Genomic DNA, 24,000 nt, shown 5'->3' with positions numbered 1-24,000 from the left:
AAGCTTGAACCGAGTGGTATTTTTTCTGCCGGCCCCAGACTCGTTTAGTTTCGATAATATTCGTTAATTGGCCCGTAAGTTCTGTTTAAGGACCTTTATGAACGAATTCATAACTATAGACTCTACACTTACACGGCGGCGAGAATATATCATTGCAGCTGAAACAAATCCATTACCAGCGGAAGTAATATTAATTTCCTATTGTTCTCGATGCAGTTGTGAGGCACAAGGTAGCAATAGCGTCTGTCCACGGAGAGGGTTTTGTATACAAATGTTGTCTACAAGTGATAACATACTCTGTCCATTTTACACGCCTATCTCACGTGCCGTTATCACGTCACATCGGCAGGTTCGCCACGGTGCCAAATGTACAAGTAAAATAATTTTCACCCTCACAGTCACATCACACGTCAGAATTCATTTTGGCTAGCTGTACATGATAGCAACACCTAACTTAGCCTCGAATAACAAAATCCGCTGTCTGAAGATCCAAGTGGAACGAATGAACAGACCCTAAGCATGAACAGCCAATCATTCAATCACTACATATTGTACTTTGATTCAATCACACTTATCTTCGGACCGTGACAGCGCGCGCGCGCGCGTGTGTGATTCACTATGGTCTTTGATCACATGTTGGGCTTGTTCGACAGCTACAATGAGAGTTCTGAGCTCATATATGGTAATGCTGCCCTAACACCACACACCCCAACTTTCCGCCACGGGAGTTAAAGTGCCGGTCCGCAGTACAGCGATGTTGAAATTATATCACCCCTAGGCGAGAATCGAACTCAGACCACTGAAGTAGCAGTTGCAAACGATACCACCGCGCCGTCGAGCCGCAACCGTGTACGAAAGTGTGTGGAGGGTGAGGGGGGGGGGGTATTTCGGTCACCTTATTTGAGATATGTTGTACTCGTAGTTGTGAAAGCCACATCAGGCTGAACTACAGTCGCTGTTTAAAACGTCGTTACCAATGGAACACTGAAACAACGCCTGCGACAGACCAATAGAACTTTCTCCGTGGGTTTCATTATTCTCTTCGTTCAATCACGATTATACTGAAGCACGCGCGCGCGCACACACACACACACACGTCAGTCGAAGTGACAACGAAGTTTAGAACTCCAGGAAAACTTGACCAATTAAGGTTAAAGTCAGGTCACAAACGACAGAAGAGAATACCTTAGCAAAAACAGGGAAACTAGCAGAATGTGAGCAATATAAACAGGTATGGATAAAAAGAGAAATGAATAAAGAGGATGAGAAAACAAAAACACTAGAAGCTAAGGAAAAATCAGAAAAGAACAGTCAGAAAAAGATAAAATTCTATTGGATAGTGAATATGAAAGCGAGGAAATGGTTCATAGAGAAAAACAGAGGGTAAACAGAGGGTAAACAGAAAACACGATGGAAGCACTGTAGCAGAAAATTAAAAGTGTCTTACACAAATATAGATGGCTTAATAACAGGCTTGAACAAACTGAATGATTACCTGAAGGAAAAAGAACAGGACATAATGGGAATTGTATATACAAAATTAAAAGGTCCAGTACCACCCAACAGTGTAGGACATGGTGCATGTAATTATTGGATTAGAAACAGAGAGGTAAAACAAGGGGGTGGACTTATGTTCCTGACTAACAAGGATATAAATGTGAGGAATGTCACATATGGAAAGAATAGAGTAGACATGATTATGATGGAAGTGGAGGACAGGGATGGGAAGAACAGGAAGTTTGTAGTAAATTATGTGCCTCTTAAAATGGCTTAGTGGGTGGGAAGAGAAAGAACACAAAAATATGTTAGAAGACAAGGATAACACTAAACAAGATAATGGATGATGGAGGAAGAATAATTATAATGGGCAACTTTAATTGTAAATAAATCTGCTGGGAAGAGATTACAGTGAAGGGTGGAGACAACCCATGGGGAAATTTACTACTTGATATGATTACAGAGCATACAATGACACAATGGATACAAGAGAATACTAGGTATAGAAATGAGAAAGAACCATCGAGACTGGACCTAATAATCACATCGGAGCCCGAAATAGTGGACAAGATTGAATACAAGACACCAATAAGTAAAAGTGACCACATATTGGATGAACTGGAGCTAAATGAGGAAAAATACATGAAAAAAAAATATATATATATATATGGAAAGGGAAGATTGATGCATGAAAAAGCAAATTTTGATAAAGAGAATTCTTTCAAAACGCAGACTGGGAAAGAATACACGGAGGTAACAACAGTAGAAGAGAAATGGAATATTTTGACAAATTTATAAAGGAGTGGAAAAGCATGTTCCAAGACAAAAACAAGAAAAAGGATATGTAAAGTGTTGGTACAGCAAAAAATGTAGGGAGTTAAAAGACAAAAGGGATAAAACTTGAATAAAATGGAAAAAAGACAAAAGACCTGAAAATGGAAAATATATAATAGTTATAGAAATGAATATGTACAAGTGTGCAGAGAAGAAAAGAAAATACGAAAAGGATGTCATACAAAAATGTAAAGATCAACCAAAACTATTTTAAAGATTTGTAAACAACAAACTGAAAAGCAAACAAGAATTAGAGAAACTATGACAAGGAGTTGAATACACAGAGGAAATAGAAATTATGAACAAGCATTTTAAATCAGTGTTTACGAGGGAGAACATACAACCTAGAGATATTGAGTGGGAGAAAGTCTCCCCTATGAAAGATAAGCATCAAGGAATGAAATAATGAATCACTTGAGTAATCTCAATGGCAGAAAATCGCATGGACCAGATGAAATGGCAAACTGGATTTTGAGAGAATGCAGGAATGAACAGACAAAATACATAGTCTAATAAACAGTTTATTGAAAGAAGGAAAAGTTCCATTCTCTCTTATAAGTATGATAGCTAAAATTTCTGAAAGAATTATCAAAATTTGATGGGTAAGGCATTTGGAAAAAAAAAACAAGGCAATTTTGATTCAGACAAGGACAATCATGCATCACAAACTTAATGCGTTTCTATTCAAGGCTGATAGATGTAATACAAGAGATGGATGGGCTGAGTGTGCATTTCTAGACCTGAAAAAAGCTTTTGATAAGGTACCACATAAGTAGTTGCTAAAGAAATTAGAAACTGCAGGAGGAATACAAGGCAAACTGCTGAAGTGCATGGAAAACTTTTTGCATGAAAGAAAATTGAGAGTGGTGATAAGAGACAAACACTAATTGGGATGAAGTGATAAGTGGAGTTCCACAAGGAACAGTTCTGGCCCTAATAATGTTTGCTATATATATTAATGATATGGATAAAGGAATTGAAAGTTATATGAGCTTCTTTGCGGATGGTGCAAAATTATTGAAAAAAGTGAACACTGAAGAAAATTGTAAGTCACTACAGAGTCTCAATAAAGTATGGGAATGGAGTAGGAAGTGGGAGATGGAATTCAATATCAAGAAGTGTAGTATAATGGAATTTGGAAGAAGCAAAAAAAAGAATAGTGGGATCATATAAATTGGGAGAGGAAGAAATAAAAAAAAAAGTAGAAAATGAGAAGGACCTGGGAGTCATTATTATGTCCCTTGAGAAACATATAAACAAAATTTTTGGAGAAACTTATAATTTAATAAGAACAATCAAAGTGGCATTTACATACCTTGATGAAGAAATTGTGAAGAAAATACTAGTTACCTTGATAAGACCAAGATTGGAATATGCAGCGATGACATGGTCACCAAGTACAAGAAATGTGTAACAAAACTTGAAAGAATACAAAGAGCAATTACAAAATTGGCACCAACACTCTCAGAACTATCATATGAAGAGAGACTAGCAAAACTTGAGCTACAGACATTAGAGCAAAGAAGAGAGAGAGGGACTTGATAACTATTTATAGAATCATGAAAGGTATTGAAACTATTGATAAGAGAGGATCTAATAAAATGGGATAGTAGAAATACAAGAGGACACGGAAAGAAAATCAAGAAAGACAGTTATAGAAGAGATCTGAAAAAGAACAGCTTTCCCCAGAGTAATAGACATTTGGAACAAGTTAGATGAGAAAGTGGTGTGTGCAAAAACAATACACAAACTTAAAAATAGTTAGATCAAATGAGATATGAAGACGGGACACCACGAGCATAGCTCTCCTTCCCGTAAAACACAACTAGGTAAATACATATATATATTTCACCACTTGTTTGGATTATAAGAGGATCATCTCTCCCATGAATGGTAGGTTATACAGTGCAAGGACTGAAAACTAATGTAAAAAGGTAGCCAGTACCCAGCAAATGCACATGTATCTGCATATGATGACCCAGCAATTGGGTAGAATCATCTCTCCATGGTTATTATTCTTCAAAAACTGACAACACCATCTCCATATGGTGATACTGCCCAACAGAAATGTCACTGTCTCTGTGGGTTGTATATCCTCCATTTTTTCAACAAAATAACAGTTGATAAGCAATGATTCCTCCACTCCTCCAACTACCACAAGCTTGTGACACAAAAACCCAAACCAACACAACGCAACACAAGAACCCTATGTTACTTCCCAGAGAGATCTACTGAACTAGAAGGCTTGAGGCCTAGCAGCTACCAATGTGGGGCTGTGGTTTCCAGTTTGTTAAACTCGCAGCAATCATTACTATTATTATTATAGATGTATGGCTTAATAGTAAGAAGTCCACCATTTCCACCCAACTGGAATAAACTAACTTCATACAAAACAAAATAATACGAAAAACAATGTGGCAGAACACCAAACTAGAAATTATGTATAGCACTCTCCTTATGTAAAAAATGCAAGGGAATAAAAAAAGAAAGAAAAAAAAATGCAAGAAGAAATATCAAGGTGTATTCACCTTGAGTGATTGATGTGCTGCAACAAAGAGAGGAATGGGTGGACTGCATGTACCTTGACCTAGGTGTTTGATAAAGTACCTCAAAATTGAAATTTGAGAACATTGGAGGACTGAGTAGCAAACTATTAGAATGGATGAAAGACTTTCTGAGGGAAAGATACAAGAGAACAGTAGTAAAGGATAAGATATGGAGAGCAGTAATGGGCGGAGTTCCACAAGGTTCAGTGCTTGCACCGATAATATTTCTTGTCATGTCAATGACATGATGGAAGGAACTAGATATGCCAACACATTTGCAGATGAGAAGAGAGAAAGACGAGGAGGATGGTAGACTATTACAAAAAGATAAAGACACTATTTTTGCTTGGAGCCAAGAATGGGAAATAAAGTTCCACACCAAAAAATGCAAAGTATTGAAAATGGGCAATAGCAGCAAAAGGCCGTCCTTAAACTATTCCTTGGGAAGTGAACCCATCACCAAAGCAAAAGAGGAGAAAGACTTTGGAGTGTTGATAAAAGACAACCTGTCACCTAACACACACATCACCAGATTGTAGAAGAGACATACGGACTACTGCAATAGATTAAAAAGACGCTTCACTATAAGAATGAAGAGATGAAAAAATTCATTGAAACCCTGATACATGCAAAACCGTGTCAGCAATATGGTCTCCACAAGTGAAGGATATAAGCAAGACTGAAAGAATAAAAAGGGCAGCAACTAAACTTGTTCCCACCCTAAAAGTATCGGGTATGCCAATTTTGAAAGATCAATGAGAAAGAGGTGGGATCTGCCAACTTTGAAAGATCAAAGAGAAAGAGGTGACATGATTACAGTGTTAACCCCTTCGTTACCGACCCGTCAACCTTACGTAAACAAATGTTTCAAATCATCCCACGAATGGCTGGCGCCTTATGTTTGTAAACACAGACACTTGCCACCACGTGGGTAGAAATAACCCAGAAACCGAGGCCTTCAGAGCCCTCAATACACACAGCTTATAACTGTGACACGTGCGTGTCACGGGGAGCACGCTCGGTTCCTGGCGGGTGCATTCAGCCGTGACACGCAGGTGTCACAAAACACACATCCGGTACTCAAGGGGTTAAGGTCAATAAAGGGGACAGATTGCTATGAGAGAGGAGATATCTTGATGGGAGGGCTTTAAGAGGTCATGGTAGTAAATTAAGAAAGACCATATGTCAAAAGGATATGAAGAAACAGGTTTCCATACAGATGCATATGTGGAATAGCTTAGGTGATATAGCCCAAGCTCAAACAATACAAGAGTTCAAATCTAAATATGATAATTGGAAATCAAGGATATAGACAATGTTGGTATTGTACATGAATTTGAGTCTAGGTATGTTAGAATATTAGAGAATAGGAGAATGACCCAACAAGTGTTGCTCCTTTCCTGCATACTACAATTAGGTAAATAAATACACCAAACCTGACAAGATCAGCAAAGTCACAAAGCCTGCAACATAACCACAATGCTGGAGACAAGTTTTAAGTGAAAATAAAATAAATAAAAATTAATGAATAAATGTAATAAAATAATCAAGTGAGAGTATGAACACAAACGAAGCAGGGCAATCTGAGACCATTTTAAGCCATGAAGGAGAAACAGGGCAATGCAAAAGCATTTGATTAGAAAGTTGTATAGTAGCAGCGGAAGAGAGATTAAGGTTCGATCAGTACAGAATATGTAAAGCTTCAAGTTGAATTGAAGATGTAGAGTTGCAGCAGAGAGGGATAGGATTAAGGTCAGTTTAGTAGACAACATATAGAGCTTCAAGTTGAGTTTAAGAATAAACAAGATAAAATTACAAGAATAATCCTTTGCTGTAAAGATGGTTTCCTTTAGCTGGATAAAACTGCCTGGTAGCACCTATAATAAACTACAGGCTCAAGTGATTTAAGCCTTTCAGAGGAAGGGATGTCCATCAGCTCAATAAAACTGAAGGTAAAAGTGGGTGGAGAGTTTGAAACCATAGGCAAGTCTTGCATTCTTCTGTTGGAAAATTGATGAATTGCTGAGTAAAAGAAAAACTCAATATAGGTATAAATGATCAAGTCAAAACATATAGTGACTGATAACAAATATAGATATAAAGATATAACTGGCAATGCAAATTATACAGACTGGATGTGGCTACCAAGAAATTAAGTCCAATTTTGTGGAGAAAAGGAAGAAAATGGCTGGTAAAGGGAGAGACATAAGATGGCAGACAGGAAGATAACAATAGACTGGGTCATAAATATAAGTCAAGGGAAAGTGGGAAGTGATAAGAGTTCCTTGTTATCTTCTGATTACCTTGGAAGTCTACAGAGTGGAAGGAGTGGCTTGTTTATTTTTTCCCCAACAACGAAAATGCTCTACTATATAAACTTTCTAAATATATTCTATATTTTAATTTTGCAAGTCAAAAATATCTATCAAATGATAATGCCCTATGTATATTTTGTTGTGGAACAAACACTAGACAATAGGTTCTTATCTGACCAAAATCACATTTACTCCCCAATGTGCCACTTAGCTGAATAAAATTGTCACTAATCACAAAATCTAATGGCTATAACCAGGCTCAAGACACTATGGTGATTCATATTTACATGGGAAACATCTTGACTTAAAATTCCCCAGTTCATTGCTGAAGTTAGCATGATTTAAGTCTATGCACAGAGATGTACTAAAATACACCCCTATGTTCTTTAGACGCAACCGAATGCTACAAATTGCTTCATCATGAGTAAATTTGAACTGCCATTTTCAGTAACATTTTACTTCAAACATTGCTATGAAAACAAGTAGCTCCTTTATGTTTTTAAAACATTTCTAAAATTATTTATATTCTGAACACATTTTACTTTTTTTACTACAAGACAAGTAACTCAAGTTTACATTTACATGATTCCTATATTGGGGCACTGACTGCACAAGTTTTATAGAACTGATACTTTAGGAACTTCAGTGGCATCCCCACTCACCAGAATTATGAGACATTATTTCATGATAGACTAATTTCCATTCTAAGAGGAATGGTGATCACTTACTTCTATTGTTCCTACTTTCTACTACCTTCCTTAATTCACCCCATTAATACCTCAATGATTCCTCTTTAGTGGAATATTGTCTCCAAGGATAAAAGTTCAGGTTATCAAAGATAAAATACAATACAATATTCACTTGAGAAATAAAAACTGACAACTTTTTCAGAGGTACGAGTAAAATCCATTGCCCCTGTACTCTCTTGCATCAGACCTGCAGCTCTTGGGTAACAAGAAACGTCCTCTGGGCAGGTCTACAAGGAAGATATATTGTGTTGTTTAGGCCCAAGGGGCAGGTATTCTGTCTTCATCCAGAGCCCATAATCAGTTAACTCTGAATAATTTCTTTCACATATTGTCACATAAAACTTGACAACTGGAGACTGCTTCTTTCCTCCTAGCCAGTAACATAAAAACATACCCATACTAATGCAATAATGACAATAGTCCAGTTTCCTCCCTTAATCCCATTACTACCTATTGAGATGCTGCAGGCTTCTAGTCAATGAAAATTGGGCAACAACCATTACTATTGTTCTGTACACTTGTGTTAACATTTAACTACCACAAGTAGAATGCAAATTTGTCATAATTTGTCCAATTGACTTTTGGTGGAAACCACATAAATTGGCAAACCATTCCAAATCCAAGTGTCATTACATAAGAACATAAGAATGGAGGAGACAAAGAGACCATAAGGCCTACACCACCTGTCATCCCTATCCATAAAGTTGTCTTCTCTTAAAACAACCAATTGTTTCAGTGCTCACCATATTACTGTGTCTATTCCATTCATTATCCACTTTGCTGGTAAGCCAGGACTTGCCAGTTTCTTTCTTAAACCTAAATTGGTCCAATCTATATATATTACTATGAGTCCTAACCTGCTGTCTTAATATGATGACCTTGCCTGCATCACTCTTATTAACCCATTCAACTCCGATGACAAGATGTCTTGTCATTTGGTCAAATAAAACAAAAAATCATAAAACACCAAAATGTTTGATCAAACACCAGAAAAATATGACGTCAATCCTCGCTTCGCTCGCAGCGAAGCGAGGATTGACGTCATATTTTTCTGGTGTTTGATCAAACATTTTGGTGTTTTATGATTTTTTGTTTTATTTGACCAAATGACAAGACATCTTGTCATCGGAGTTGAATGGGTTAAAGCCCTTGACCATTCAAATACACTATTAGATCACTCGACACTAAGTCTTTCCAGAGTGTATGTTAAGGTGCTTAAGCTGATCTTTGTATGGTAAATTTATAAGCCCCTGGATCATTTTGGTTATTTTCCTCTGTACAGATTCTTGTGAATTAACCCCTTGCATACGATGACAAACATCAGCATCATTAGATGCGAGTGATTATACATGGATACCAGTGTCAACATTCTATATTTGTGTTGTAGTTGTAACTAAATGACCCCTGTATTCTGTGAACAGGCCACATCACATTTTCTGTGGTTATCAACATTCAGGGTGAACGAGAACAAGTATTACAGCTGTAACTTTATATATTATAATGCGTATATTGTGATGCATCATCGAATCATTATACTTTAGTCACTCTGACATTGCACATGAGTATTCAACTCGTATTGAAGAATTTAACATCCATTCTATAGGACAGAGACCAAAACCGTACCACATAGTTAAGGATGGCGATGGGTCCATCACCAGATAGAGTTTAAGGACTACCTTTGCACTTCTGTTTGTAACAGTCCTAGCAATAAATCCTAATGCTCTGTTGGCCATATTCCTGGCACTAATAGTTTCCTGGATTTAAGGTCTGGACTCACACTCCTAAATCCTTTTCATATTGTCTTCTTTAATATGGCATTACCTAAACTATACCTGTTAGCTGTGTTATATAATCCTACGTTTAACACACTTGCACACTGAGATATTGAAGTACATATGCCATTTCTGCAATCATACAAATAATTTATTAACCCTTGAATAGCTGACACCTATGTAGGCGTCATGAGGAGTGAGTACACAAGGATGCCAGCGTCGGCTTCCTGATTATATTCATTTTGTAGTTGTAGCCGATTGATCACTTTTTCAGTAGTTACAAACATTCTGGGTGAAAGAGAACAAGTATAACAGTTGTTATATTTTATGTGTGTACTGTGATGCATCATCGTACATCAGGTAGCTGATGTGTGTGCAAATATTTCAGTCATATTGAAGAGGTTAAGATCCTCCTGCAGTATCCCATCTTTCCTGACCTAGTATGCATAAATGTCAATGTAGTGTTGTGAGGGGAGCTTCACATTGGCAAGTGGGAAGGTCATTTCTTGTCATGAGGTGGCCGTGTGTGAGGTTGGAACACCCTATTCTTAGGCATACTATACTAGAGCAGTTTCATAATATTGATTATGCTCAATCTTCACTAAAGATATCAACTGTAGAAGAAGAGAGAGAAGAGGGATCAACAAAAGGTACCTGCAGGTAATGGTCTTGTAAAACAGACATCCAAGAGAAATCTGCCACATGTCTCCAAAAGCCATTGATTTCATACAACTGATAGGAAGGACTCACAATGAACTGGTTAATGAAATGCACCAGAATTAATCACTTAACCACTTTGGTACGACGCCTACATATTTAGCTGCCAGTAGTTGTATTTTACGGGATGAGAGCTATGCTCGTAGTGACCCATTTTTATATCTCTCCGCATCCAGTTTGTTCTTAAAATCTTGTATAGTTTTTGGCACTCACGGTTTCCCCAAGTGGATACACAAGGATGCCGATGTCAGTGTCTTGATTATATTTTTTGTAGTTGTACACAAGTTACTCCCAGATTATGTGAACTGGTTTGATCACATTTTCTGTGTTTATTATTACTCAGAGTAAAAGAGAATGAGTAATACAGCAGTGACTTTATATTTTATAATGCAAGTAGTGTGATGAATTGTATATATGGCAGCCAATGCTGTGCACAAGAATTTGACTTGTACTGAAGTGGTTAAACAAGTTACCTATGCCTAGCCACAGATCCAAACTGCCCTAGAAACCATCACCATACAGATGACACCAAACTAATCTTTCATAACCCTATTTTGGCATTGTTCTGGCAACAGCACAATATTGTATCTCTCCATTGAACGACTTGTGGGCCAACCTGATGACTGTTGCTAGATACCAGAAAGCTGTTGCTCTCCTGCAAAATCATTTATAAATTCAATCAGTTGTGGTCTCTATTGCCGAAGACTCATGACCTTCAGGTAACTGGCAACAGCCTCAAGGTGAGACCATAAGTCACTCAGGGAAGATATACAGACGCTCCTCTACTTACGTTCATTCCTTTTACGTTTTTTCAATTTTACGTTTGAACTGACTGTAAAAAAAAATTGAGTGAATTTTTTAGTTTAGCGCGCTCTCCGTAGTTCAAACAATACTTACACATGATGCTGCGTCCATTGTTTACATGGCACAAACGACAGACTGAACCTGCCTTGCCTCCTCCTCCGCCATCTCAATTTATGTTGCTTGAATTTAATTTATTTGAAATTAATGTTATTTTACAATGTTATGTGTATAATTAATGATTTAGGGGTGTTTTGTAAGATACGGTAATAGAATTTACGGATGTATAGTACAGTGACAACTTACGTTCATTTTCAACTTACGTTCAGCCGTTCAGAACGTAACTAAAACGTAAGTTGAGGAGCGTCTGTATTGCATTGTTGTCATCTGCTAAAGACCTGTTGCAAAAAATTGATTGAATGATGAGTCACCTTAATAAACAGATATTGTGAACAATAACATGATTTTGTTAAGGGTACAAGTTAATAAACCACTGCAGTAGCACGCTTTAAGGATTTTCTATATAGATGACTGATCTGAGTAGCAAGATATTAATGCTGTGCATGACAAAAGGTCATTAATGGAGGGAGGTTGTTGGTTAAAATATATCAGAACCAATATGTCAATGGTTTACAGTGAAGAATTATGAAAACAGATATTTTTGTCCATAACAAGGCCATATATGAAAAAAAAAGTAAAACTGTATTGCAGGATATTGGTTGTGTTAAATCAACCAAATATCAAAATTGGGCTGTTCTATTTTAAATGTAAATAACTTGCAATACTTAGGAGATTATTTTATGCCAGTGCTTTTATACATGTAATATTCTCCAGTTATTGGGATTAAATTTCCTTTACCATATTTCAGATTATTGCACTAGACTAAATTTTTATGAACATCCAGCTCCATTCTATACAATTTTATATCATCCCCAAATCAAGACATTAGATTTCAATCCATTCCATATTATTCAGTTTAATAGATAAAGTTTACACATATTGCTTGCAGATCAATTGTGAAATCTACCTACCAATATACCACGGGTTTTTCCCCCTTTACTAGGGAGATAGCTAAAGTCAAAAAGCATATTCCCACCCATCCACCACCCTTTCCTCCCTCTTATCTTAGCTCCTTATGGATGACAGGTCATTCTCGTATCCCAACCACTACCTTGGGTCAGAAGCAATGCAGCATGACACAGCACATCCACAGCAAGGCTGTTTCACTTAATCAGCACCCCCCCCCCCCTTTTCTTCCCCCTCATGCAGAAAAACAGCAGATGGAGAGAAATCCCTTTGGGCTGCATCAAAATATCATTCACACATAACCTCTCCCTCCCCCATCCTCCACCCACTCCCTTCCTTGCATCACAGTATCGAATTAATTGCAAATAATATGCTGTTACCTGCAACAGCTGTATTGGACATTGTATGAAAAGAATTGAAGGTCATTACCAAGATATTTTTTTTCTACAAGTTATAGTATCTATTATTATCATGTTGCAGAAACTGAGGTAAATTTACTAGTTTCTTCTCTAGTTAATCATGGACCAGCCTGGCATCTGTGGTCAGATCTCAAAGATGCACATCTCCAGGAGATAAATGAATCTATAAATTAACCAACAAATTCAAGTAACCTAAGGGAAGGAATTCCTATATATCAGGTTATCAGCAACAAAATGGGACAACACACACTCAACCTGAGAAAAAACTGCCAAAAGGGTACAGAAATTCCCATGGAAGGTAGAGACTAATGGGTATGATCAGCAGTGAGGTATAGCTCTTCCACAGTAAAGCCTAACAATTAGAACTAATCAAGATACCCAATTCAGCTCCAGTGACAAAACAGCTCCAGTGACAAAACACTCAATCCAAACTAGCATTTGTGTAAAACATTGGACAAATTATCTTAGTTCCAACTATATATAGTCTTTAAATAAAATGTAGAGCTCACATTTAGAGAAAAGAAACATTGTTGAAAGATAATCCATGTCATGAAAACTGGTCTTCTTCGACATGAAGACCACAGACAATGGTCATAATATATGGATAATCTCCTAACCATGTTTTTCTCTGAATGTGGGCTTTACAGTTTATTTACGTATGTGTTAGAACATTTAATTTGCTTGGTCTTTATATCTTTTGTCAGCTATTTCATTTACACAAAATTTCACAAACTGGTAATGCATATATAGAATATACTTTCTACAGAGGCAATTGCATGGAGTATACTCTAGGTTCTAAGATTGAGTTCAAGGAAAACCTTAGCATGTGCTATATCTCAAACTTTTTATGCACATAATTGGAATTCTGCATCCAGCCTTGTTTTGGACCAGTCTTCTTTGCCCATATTACCCTGCAACCACGGCTATAACCCATATTTTCTCTTTGACGAAACGAAGTTATCATAAAAAATTTTGCTTCACCCTCTTTCACTTCTAGGAAGGATGACCAGACTTGAAGTGGCTATACCAACAATATACAGACTAACTGCCTTAACCTCCTTTCTGTGAGAGGATTAACAGACTTCACATAAAAACTTACTTCTGTCTGAATTTTACACTCGACTAAAGGTAATGCTTAGCCTTGAGGGGCTTCTCTAATCCCTTGACATCCACAAAAAGACTACAACTTGTACTCAAACAGTTGGGTTAGCCTTAACCCATTAAACTCTGATGACAAGATTCTTGTCATTTGGTCAAATAAAACAAAAAATCATAAAACACCAAAATGTTTGATCAAACACCAGAAAATTATGACGTCAGTCCTCGCTTCGCGAAGCGAGGACTGACGTCATAATTTTCTGGTGTTTGATCAAACATTTTGGTGTTTTATGATTTTTTGTTTTATTTTACCAAATGACAAGAATCTTGTCATCGGAGTTTAATGGGTTTTAAAAGAGAAGCCTAAGTTACATGTTTCATGAATCTACAACTATGATAATAATAAAGGCAGCACTAAAACAACAACAGAACATCTACACTCAGAAACCAAAGTCCCTCTTGTACAACAGCACACGAGAATGAGCCCACAGTTCAATGCAACTATGCAAGAGCCCATGAACCCACCTACCATTCACACCATATCACACAAATACAGCCCAACAACCACAACATAAAAACAACCCTAGCACTATTTTACTCAAATGTCTTCAGTACTCAGCTCTTAGTGCCTCAAACTATGTCCATATAGTAACACAATCACTTGGATCACAAAATAAGTACTCCACAATAGACCACCAAATTCTTTACTACAACACCCCCTCCCAAGAAATGAACCCATAAAAGAAATCACACAAGATAATTAACAATTACACTGGTATGCTATTCAGGTCACCACCACATACCAAAACAGCACCATAGAGAATAGGCCAGCCAGCAATATACTACAACTGTCACTGATGCTACCACCACACACAATATACAGAGTACACATTACTACACTGCCCTACATTTATCTCTTCCAGAAAGCAAAACAAGATCTCTTCACTGAGTGATTCATGGGCTGAACCAGTGGCCAGGGCCAATTTCCTGGGGGGCTACAAGTCTCCACGAGAGAAAACCCTTGATGGAGGATACAAGGGAGATGTCCACTAAATTCATGGCTGGGGCAAGTTGATTGAGCCTGTCGAGAGCTGTTTGGAGTGGGAAGGAAAGGTGGCTGCATGGGCGATTGCTTGGAGCGACTGTGGGGACTGGCATGAGTGTGTGAGTGAAACAATGAGCTCACAGGCATATGCCTCCAATTGATACAGGTCTCCTGAAAGAGTGAACTGGGACCACTGATTGATTATCAGAATGACTGAAACTTTGCCAGTTTTATACTGTACTATTCAATAAAGTATTATCATCACTATTATGTTATGCTTAGAACTTCTACATAAGCATAATTTTTACACTTCATGTTGATGTTACAATCATTACATCATAAAATTACTATACAAAGAGTCCCTTTTTGCCCTATCAAGTTCCAATAACACACGACCATGTCAGGTTATCCTTATTGGGTTAAAGCTTGTCAGTTGTAAAAAGGCAATATTCTTATTTTTTTCTAGTTCAAAGTTGGGGCACTTCACCTAGCCAGGGCTGTCAAAAATCAATGCTGCAGGTCCCAGGAATTAAACTCATGACCACCTGCTCATGATTTCAAGACTATCTACCAAGCCAGTACATGGCCCTACATACATACAAATGATCTTCCATACATATCTAAGCAAATGCTTCATACATATAAAAAGAACTCTCCCCCAATTATAAGGGAAATGGCCAGCCAAGGCATGCACCTATCCCTGCCCTCCCACTGCAGGAGTCAGAAGCAATCCAACAAGATACAATAACTCCATGGCAGGGCCCAACTGCAAGCTGGTTTTCCTCCACAGCTTCATTACATGGCTATCCTCCCCTCGTCCATTCACAAGAGGAAATCACTTTCAGCCACATCAATTTATCAACCATTCATGAACATTCTCTGCTCACAGACATTCCTCTTTTGCTCAATGCCCACTTCATCTTTCATTGTTTTCCCCTCAAATTCACACCATCTACCTTCCACACTCTTTTTGTTAGGTTAGTCTTTCTTTACTCATTCTATACACATGACCAAAATGGGGGCAATGGTCAATAATATTTTTTTTCTTTTCTTTTTTATGTTTCACTGACTGGAATACCTACAACTCCACAGTGGTTGCCAGTGGTCCTCAGGGCTTCCCACATATCTCTGGGAAGAAACTTTAGACAGTTGTCTGTGTTCTGTTGGTGTATTTACCTAATTGCAGTATACAGGAAAGGAACAATATTCGTTGGGGTCCTCCTCTTACCAGTGTGAAATGTTTCTATATCACTAGCTGAAAGTGGTAGTGGGAGGGAGTAGTCACTAGGTGTCAGCTTTGCATAAAAACATAAATACTGTTTATGTCAATAGAAAGAGATCTTCGTCCCACTCTGAGATGGTATTAACCCCTCAGAAAACAAGGCAGTTGACAGGTTTCGAAAATTAAAACCTTCAATGTCCATTTGGCAGGTAATAGTCACTGGTCCCTCCCTGTACTTCTGAGGACAAAATTTTGGCTGATTACATTTCTGGATTCTTCTGAACTTCATGTGTAACCTAAATGTTGTAACAAGTCTATAGTTGGTCTCAAATGACTCGGCACCCGAGTAAAGCCTGTAGCTCTGTAGGATCCTCCGAGTACTACCAAGGATTTGATTGATGTCCTTTGCCACATCTTTGGCATTCCTCATTCTTAATTTGTTGAAGTCTCAATCTACTTACTGCCCCCTCCCCCTTATCTTTCTCCACATGTGCTTTTATCCAGATCAGGTCAGGTCAGGTTAGGTTAGGTCAGATCAGTTAAGTTTGCTTGGAATACGGAAGGACAAGGACAAAAATAAAGAAACCTTGAAATCGCATACAATACAATAAGATTTTTATGTTCAATTACCATGTATGCAGTTAAGTAATACATAATGTCACATACTCAAAACTTGTCCAACCATCCACCTACCATATGGTTAATATTAAAACCACAGGCAACCCTTTCAAGAATAGATAATCATGTGTACACTATGTTGTCCCTATCTAATGATCGTCATTGTAGCATTTATTTTATGGCTGTTAATTCAAAGCCTTCATCCCACCATTTAAAACTATAAAAAAAAAAAAAAAATTGTCCTTGAAATTTGCACACCAGGTTTTCGAACAATTGATAATGTCTTCAAGCAAAAATGATTGTGGGTTATGATGTATTATAATGTACTGGAATCAAAGTAGAAGAAAAGTGAACCTACAAGTCAAATGGCAACAATATTCATGAGGGACCAAAACAAGGCCCCTGCAACAGTTACAATGTCAATGAGAGCCAAGCTGAACGCCAACCAAAGTTCTAGCATTTCTGCCAACACATAAACCAATTAACAATTTCTGGACCAATTTGTATCGATTATCAGTTCCTCCACTGGCTACCCGAATCCTAAATAATGTAACTATTTACTATGCCATAGTCATAGAGCAATGTGGAGCGAAATGAAACCAAAGTCAAAGATGCAGTCTAAATGTAATATCCATGCCAATCGTGCATGCATTGTATATGTATGCAGGTACCAATAATGTTCTCCGTATGGGAATTTTACTGTTGCTAATAATATGGTAAATCCAGTGTGCATCAATGATGCGCCAACATCTCGCTATTCATGCAAATTTCAATGACGAAACATTGCGAACCAGATTGAATATGAATGCCATCGTAATTCTATAGCACTTATACTCTCCCCTCCTTCACATAACTCATACATCTAATATGATGATGGAGTCCAGTGGAAATCCTTGATAAGGAAAGTGAGAGGCAACAACTCGACAGGAAGGTTGCTGCCAAGTGTCCTCAACCACTTCTGTCGAGATGTTCGTGCCTTGACATTTCCTTACCTGCTGGACCCACACTACTAAGTCTAACTTCAAAATATAAACATTACACATTTCCACTTACCTTTGCACATGGGATCACCGCATAGCCTCGTACCTGAAAGGTCGGCAAATACAAAAGACACCAGTAAGGATATGCTAAGCACTAAAATTGTATGTCTGCTCCATGTCAGAGCCATCGTACAACTCAACACAGCTGACCGAAGAACTCTGAATCTCCCTTGTTCCAATATTAACGACAAACACTAATAAGTTTAAATGATTAATCTGGCGTTTTCTTCCTTCACTGATAATTGCCTTCATGCGTTCTACTTCAAGCTGATCACCTACTCCTGCCAAAAATTAATTTAACAACACTCATAGTCGACTGTCGTTATTGTTTTGTTGATTATTTTTTCTTGTAAAAAAGAACAGATCCGTCTAAATACATAAAAATCAAAGTAAACAAATATTCTAATGTGTAAACTATTATTTTTACATCTGGTTTTTCTATTTTACAGGGTAAAAATTTTGTTTTTCTCTTTTAAAGGGAGTTAAGTTTGCCTTCGCAAACGTGAGTTTCCGACACGTCAACTTTGGGTTCGTTTTCCTTGTTGTGAGCTTAGGATGCCATAAATTGACTACTTATTATCGAATTGTAAAAACAAAGTAATATTTGAACCTTGATATAAAGGAACAATAAAAAGAACTAAGAGTCAGTTCATATGTCTGCATATACGTACATAGTTCTAAACACCTATAAAATTTATTTAGTCCTCCGAAATAATTGGAGAGAATTCGATATAATACCGGCAAATTCAAATAGTTAATTGATATATGCAATTTCAGATAAAACAAATATTGAATAAAATACAGTTATATACATGATATTTTACCCATTGAATACATGATACCTAATTATTGGCCATGTCCATGTTATCAAATTATAAATAATGTAGATGAAGCCTATAAGACCAAATTCTAGAGTACTTGAGGAGAAGCGGCTATCTAATGCTTCCAGGGCAGACTGTGGACGCTATTCATTGTTCTGCCATTTTCGTCTCCACAGTTCAAATTCACCACGGAGGTCTGCTGCAGCTACATCCAAGTAATCCTGATAAGCTTCAACAGCAGCAAGCAATGAATTCTATTGTTCCGCTTTTTTAATTCCAAAGTTCATATGTGATGGAATAAAACAACTGATGCCAGTCACTGTCTGCTGACGTTCACCGAATCGATGCTTCAAGTCCATAATAATTGCATCCACAGTTGGGTAGAACACATTCACCCTATAATAATCCTCAGTGGAAATATCTGTTAACCCGACACCTGCATTCCTTTTGTATACCGAACGTTGTACTGTTCGAGGTTTTGCAATTACAATTCCCACTTCTTCGGCAAGATCTGAGGCTTTTTTGAAGACCACTTGAAATTCAGGTTCACTCCTCAAATTCTCTAAAACAGCAAGTAGTTCAGTAAATTGTGTCATTGCTTGGCCGTCGTCATATGACACAGTTTGTAGGACGCGGGTTAGAGGTAAAAGCAGACCCGATACAGTTTCAAGGATGGTTAGAGATATTACAAAGCTAGAATTGGTGATAGTTTTCCAGTCTCAGTGCTAACTTCCTTGTTTCACTCGATGTCCATGTTTTTATTTCTTCTAGTGCTTGCAGAATAAAAGGCAACAACCTGGCAAAGGTCATAAGGCTTTTATGACGTTCCACAAATCTTGTCTCACATAACTTAACCAGTGTTTTCTTATCTGAAGCAGATATGCAAGACTTCAGCAAGGACATTCTCTTAGCACTGTTTGAAGCATGATGTGGTTTCTTTGACAACATCTTGTGCATGCTGAATTTAAATAACTGCAACTGCCTTTGATGCACTAAGGTTCAAACTATGCATAGCACAGTGGAAATATTCTGCATTTGGAGCTTCTCGTTTGAAAACAGCAGCTACTTCAACGCGACTACAAATACATCACCTACAGACCATTTACACCATGAAACAAAAGTCCTCAAAGTCAAGGACCACCTCGATATGAGAGGCACACAAACACTTGCTGCAGCCACCACAAACACATCACACCCGCTACACTACATAGCAGAACACCCACACACACCAAGAAACATTAAAACTACACCCAAAGACCTTTATTACGCACAGATACTCTCTTCTCTTCCTCCACAACCACCAAATACCAGCCTCCGGAAACATATTCATAATCATATCACTCACCGCTCCATTAACACACTGAAAGACAACACACTGCTGCATGCCAGACCCCCTGATATCCACCCTTCTTAATCCTCTCTCCCACGAAAGGACAGAGTCCACTTGGCCAGACTGCGATGCGGTCACCACCCAGCACTTCTAAGCTACCAGAAGAGGCTGGACGACCGTGTTGTGAACAGCTGCCCAGGATGTAACACTTCACCCCATACCATACAACACATAATGGAAGACTGCATTATACACAATCATGCACGCAAACAACACAACATACACTCTATAAAGGATTTGTGGGAAAACCCAGTTTCGGCTGTGGCCTTCCTTGGGGAGACGGGACTGCTCGGACAGACAGTCTAGGGAACAACAACAACAACAACGCGACTACTTGCCATAATACTATCACCATCATATCCCTGACCCACACAGGAACAAAGATCTAGACCAAGATTTTTCATCTTGTGTACAAGCACACCTCCAATGGCCTCACCTGTTGGACTTTTTTCAGATTCAGACGCAGGTTCTATGTTTTCGTAAAGGTCAAGAATGGCGACAGGTTCTTCATAACAATGCCACTTACCAGAGTCACCGGGCAGAACATAACGAATTGCAATGGCTAGTTGCTCTCGTTTTTGTCTATCCATGGTTTCATCTGCAATGATTGACCAAAATTTATATTTCTTGATATTTTCCACAACTGCATCTTGTACCAAGCTACCAGCAGCTGATAGCAAGGCATTTTGAATATCAGGTGACAAGTAAGAAGCATTCCCTTTGTGTTCTTCTATGTGACGCTTCAGTGTATCATCTCCAGCTCGGATGCGATAACGCAGCAGGGCACGAAAATTCCCATCATTCTCCTCAGCATAACCAATATCAAGGGACTATAGACTATACAGTGTATATAGAATATAGACTAGGCCTATAATAGGTTTGTTAGGTTAGGTTAGGTTAGTCCTAAAAATAGTCCTTTGCAATCATATAAAAAACGTTCTCCGACGAAGCATGATCCGATAAAAATCGACTCCGCCCATGAAAAAAACAAACAAGAAAAATGATGCACCTAGCCTTGGGCACAAACAATATAATACATTTAACTTTGTCACTGTCATTATTTCGCAAGTACAGGGGTTTTGAATACTATTTTTGTAGTTGATTCTTTAATCATACCCTGAGAAAATATAAGCCAAAATGACATGAACAATATAATGATAGCCTATCATAGCAAGCATAAAATGAACAATTTAACACTGTTGCAAGAATACCGTATTTTTGCGCGTATAATGCGCCCCCCTAATTTAAAAAAAAAAACATCTGGAAAATTCCTGTGCTTTGGCATAACGAGGACCTGGTTTTTGACTGCATAGGTTTCAATTTTTCAAGGCGATTCATGGCTTAAATCAGCACGTGCGATCTGTCAAAAAATTATCTCAATCAGTTTCATTTCTTTTGTTGAACACTGATTTAAACAGCGATTAAAATCATTTTAAATACCAGTATTTCCCAAACATTTTTGGAATATATAGATGTAGATCCACAAAGTGTTGATTTGCTGGTAAATTCGGCAGCATGACGTGTGTGATAATCTGGTGCTTTGAGAATTTGGGCTCAGATTTGGACCTTGGTTTCCGATAGAAAAAAAATCAGCACATGTAGGTAGGTACCATACCTGTCTACAATGCATCAATGATAACATAATCCAGTCAGATAAATACAGAAGAGTTTGAATCTAATCTATGAAGAGAAGAGTATGAAATGATGTTTAGCATAACAGCCTAAACCCAAATGAATTTGAAACAAATTGGGTCACAATAGATAATAGCAGGATTACTGAAGTCCCTTCCTAAGGCAGCAGCATTCACAAGCTGATTATAGTAGGCTTAAAAAAGAAGCACCAGATGAAAATGCACATAAACCAAAGACTGCTAGAAATTCTAGCCGCTATACTAGTTTAAATTCTAGGAACATGACATACCAAGATAGTAACTTATTAATGCGCACGATGATCTGGCAGCCTTTGCGGCAGTGCTGCTAGTGATGGGCTAAATAGTTACAACCACTATATTGTTTCACTAAATAATAACATTTATATTGTTTTTACGAGCATTTTGGCTATCAGAAATTTAAACACAATTTTTCATTTGTATATTGAACCAATTTTTATCAAATATCATGCTTTGATAAAGTGCGCCCGACTACCCTACAGGCGTCGGCTCCTAACGCCAACAGGTGCATTGATTATTTCATTGTTTCAATCGAATTCAACCCAGTACTCAAATAATGTTTTATTCACCCTTCGTGTAATTTTGCAAACCTTGGCACAACAAAATCGCAATCTGTCATTAAATAGAAGTTAATTATAATCGGTCACATAAAAAGTTTTATACTTTTTGTAAAAGTTTAACAAGAATTTTGACAAGAATAAAATCCAGATTGCACTTTAGTGGAAGGTGTTGCAAAGATTTCCAATTTACCAAGAAAATGTTAAATATGTTCAATAACTCCATGATGGAGTTTTTTTAATTGGGGGGCCATGGCCCCCCTGGCCCCCCTCTGGCTACGCCCTTGCTTCGTAAGGAAGTTCTTTCATCAACGGAATGAACCTAGTGGCTCCTCTCTGTACGGCCTCCAGTGCACACCGTATATGTATTTTTTTTTTTTTTTTTTTTTTTGTAATAAGGATTCCATACTTGGTTCGCTTATTGTTTGTATTGGTAGATCTGGAAAATGTAAGAAAATGACTTTACTGTAGACTGCCTGAATGATATATCCAGTGTATATGTATAACTCGCCAGCCCATGTCAATACTGCCGAAATATATTATATATATTATATATATTATATTATATATATATATATATATACATATATATATATATGTATGTATATATATATATATATACATATATATATATATGTATGTATATATATGTATATATATATATATGTATATATATATACCACAGGACTACATCTGTTGAATGAATGATCACTATTGGAGGCGGGTGGCGACAGAGCGCGGCCTGGAAACAATTCTACAGTAACTTTAATAATTTTACTTCGCAAGAGAGAAGGATGGGAAGACCTTTGTAATCATTTACCTAGTTTGTTTTAAATTGTAATGTAGAGTGTTTTCAAAAACTATTATTCATCTGTTTATTTATCTATTAAGTGTTTATATCTTTGTATATTGATACATACATATATACCAAGGGCTTTCCCCTCCCCTTACAAGGGAGGTAGCCAAAGTCAAAGGCATAATTCCATTCCCACCCATTACATCCCCAGCCTTTCCACTCTCATTCAGTACTACCACTCCCTCCTTCTTTTCTTAGTTCCTCCTGGATGACGAGTCACCCCTGCATCTCGCCCACCACTGCCCTGGGTCAGAATCAATGCAGCAAGACACTTTTATCTCTCCACTTATTCATTTATGTATACTATTTGTTTGTTTATTTGAATCTTTCGGATGCTGGCGTTTTGGGTTGTGACTCGATATTCAACAAAGGCTTCTGGCAAAGATGAATCCTTTGGCCACATTGCTCTGTTTTGCGTCTTTTGCCTTCACTCAAGCTGTCGCTAATTGGTTTTATTTGCCTATGGCGATCCCCTTTTCGTCTGGTTTTATTCTATCCGCCTGATGATCTTATTCAGCTGAAGGGAACCCCTTTCACTCTCTGCAACGAAGAATGAGTTACGCTGACGATCCGTAATCCACATTTGATTTGTTGAGAACCTTTGAATAGACCTATGTAACTTTGGAGGTCCACCTCAATGAGTAGCGACTTCGTCCTGCTGAGGGCTGCTAGATTTCTGCCTCTTGTTGTTTCTATCGCTGGAGCTCGAGGCATCTTGCGAAGACTTTGACCTCTTTCTCTTCTGAGGAGGTGGAGGGGAAGTTTTTGAGTGTGAGGCCTTTGCTACATGTTCATCTGCTTCCCCCGAAAAAGAACGCTCCTGGTCGACGTATTTGAGTTCGGAGAGCGCTTTTTGAAGTCCTTCCACCAGGACTTGGATGGAGAGCCTGTCCTCGGGATCTTCCTGAAGAGCCGCCTCGCTCAGTCCTTCGAGGTCGGCCTTCAATTCGGGCACTCGGGCGACGACACAGGCCATAAGTCGTCCCAAGGAGAACACGTCCGACTTA

At 37.9% G+C, this 24,000-nt stretch overlaps 3 protein-coding genes across 11 annotated transcripts in view; all 3 read right to left on the bottom strand.

Moving 5' to 3' along the window:
* Tango1 (transport and golgi organization 1) overlaps positions 1 to 18,001 on the bottom strand; it is a 149,933-nt gene extending 131,932 nt beyond the window's left edge. For 5 of the 9 annotated variants that reach the window (XM_076209398.1, XM_076209401.1, XM_076209396.1 and 2 more), the window contains exon 1: positions 17,713 to 18,000. In XM_076209398.1, coding sequence (XP_076065513.1) covers positions 17,713 to 17,827 — 115 coding nt within the window. In that variant the 5' untranslated portion in view covers positions 17,828 to 18,000. Of the gene's footprint in view, positions 1 to 17,712 lie in introns of all 9 variants that reach the window. The other 4 variants (XM_076209405.1, XM_076209402.1, XM_076209403.1 and 1 more) reach the window with 2 other exon arrangements.
* Positions 18,002 to 19,259: 1,258 nt separating this feature from the next.
* On the bottom strand, positions 19,260 to 21,963 carry LOC143039307 (zinc finger MYM-type protein 1-like). Its single transcript, XM_076209184.1, has 3 exons — positions 21,958 to 21,963; positions 20,249 to 20,713; positions 19,260 to 19,316 (listed from the first exon to the last, which is right to left on the bottom strand). Exons 1-3 carry the CDS (start codon positions 21,961 to 21,963, stop codon positions 19,260 to 19,262), a joined length of 528 nt encoding a protein of 175 aa, XP_076065299.1.
* A 1,664-nt stretch (positions 21,964 to 23,627) lies between these two features.
* The window catches only part of LOC143039306 (megakaryocyte-associated tyrosine-protein kinase-like), a 942-nt gene continuing 569 nt past the window's right edge, over positions 23,628 to 24,000 (bottom strand). The window contains exon 1 of the mRNA XM_076209183.1: positions 23,628 to 24,000. This exon is cut by the window's right edge and continues 569 nt beyond it. Within this exon, the coding sequence (XP_076065298.1) occupies positions 23,628 to 24,000 (373 nt within the window).

The sequence above is a fragment of the Oratosquilla oratoria genome, chromosome 26, assembly GCF_046742065.1.
Source record: "Oratosquilla oratoria isolate Oo_2021 chromosome 26, ASM4674206v1, whole genome shotgun sequence".
NCBI lineage: Eukaryota > Metazoa > Arthropoda > Malacostraca > Stomatopoda > Squillidae > Oratosquilla > Oratosquilla oratoria.
This window is presented reverse-complemented; position numbering and strand designations above follow the sequence as displayed.

Excerpts from the sequence above, each read along its gene's own strand:
- LOC143039307 (XM_076209184.1), bottom strand. Across the intron at positions 19,317-20,248 it reads ATGATGGTGATAGTATTATG|GTTGTTGCCTTTTATTCTGC; the intron begins GCAAGTAGTCGC and ends GACCTTTGCCAG.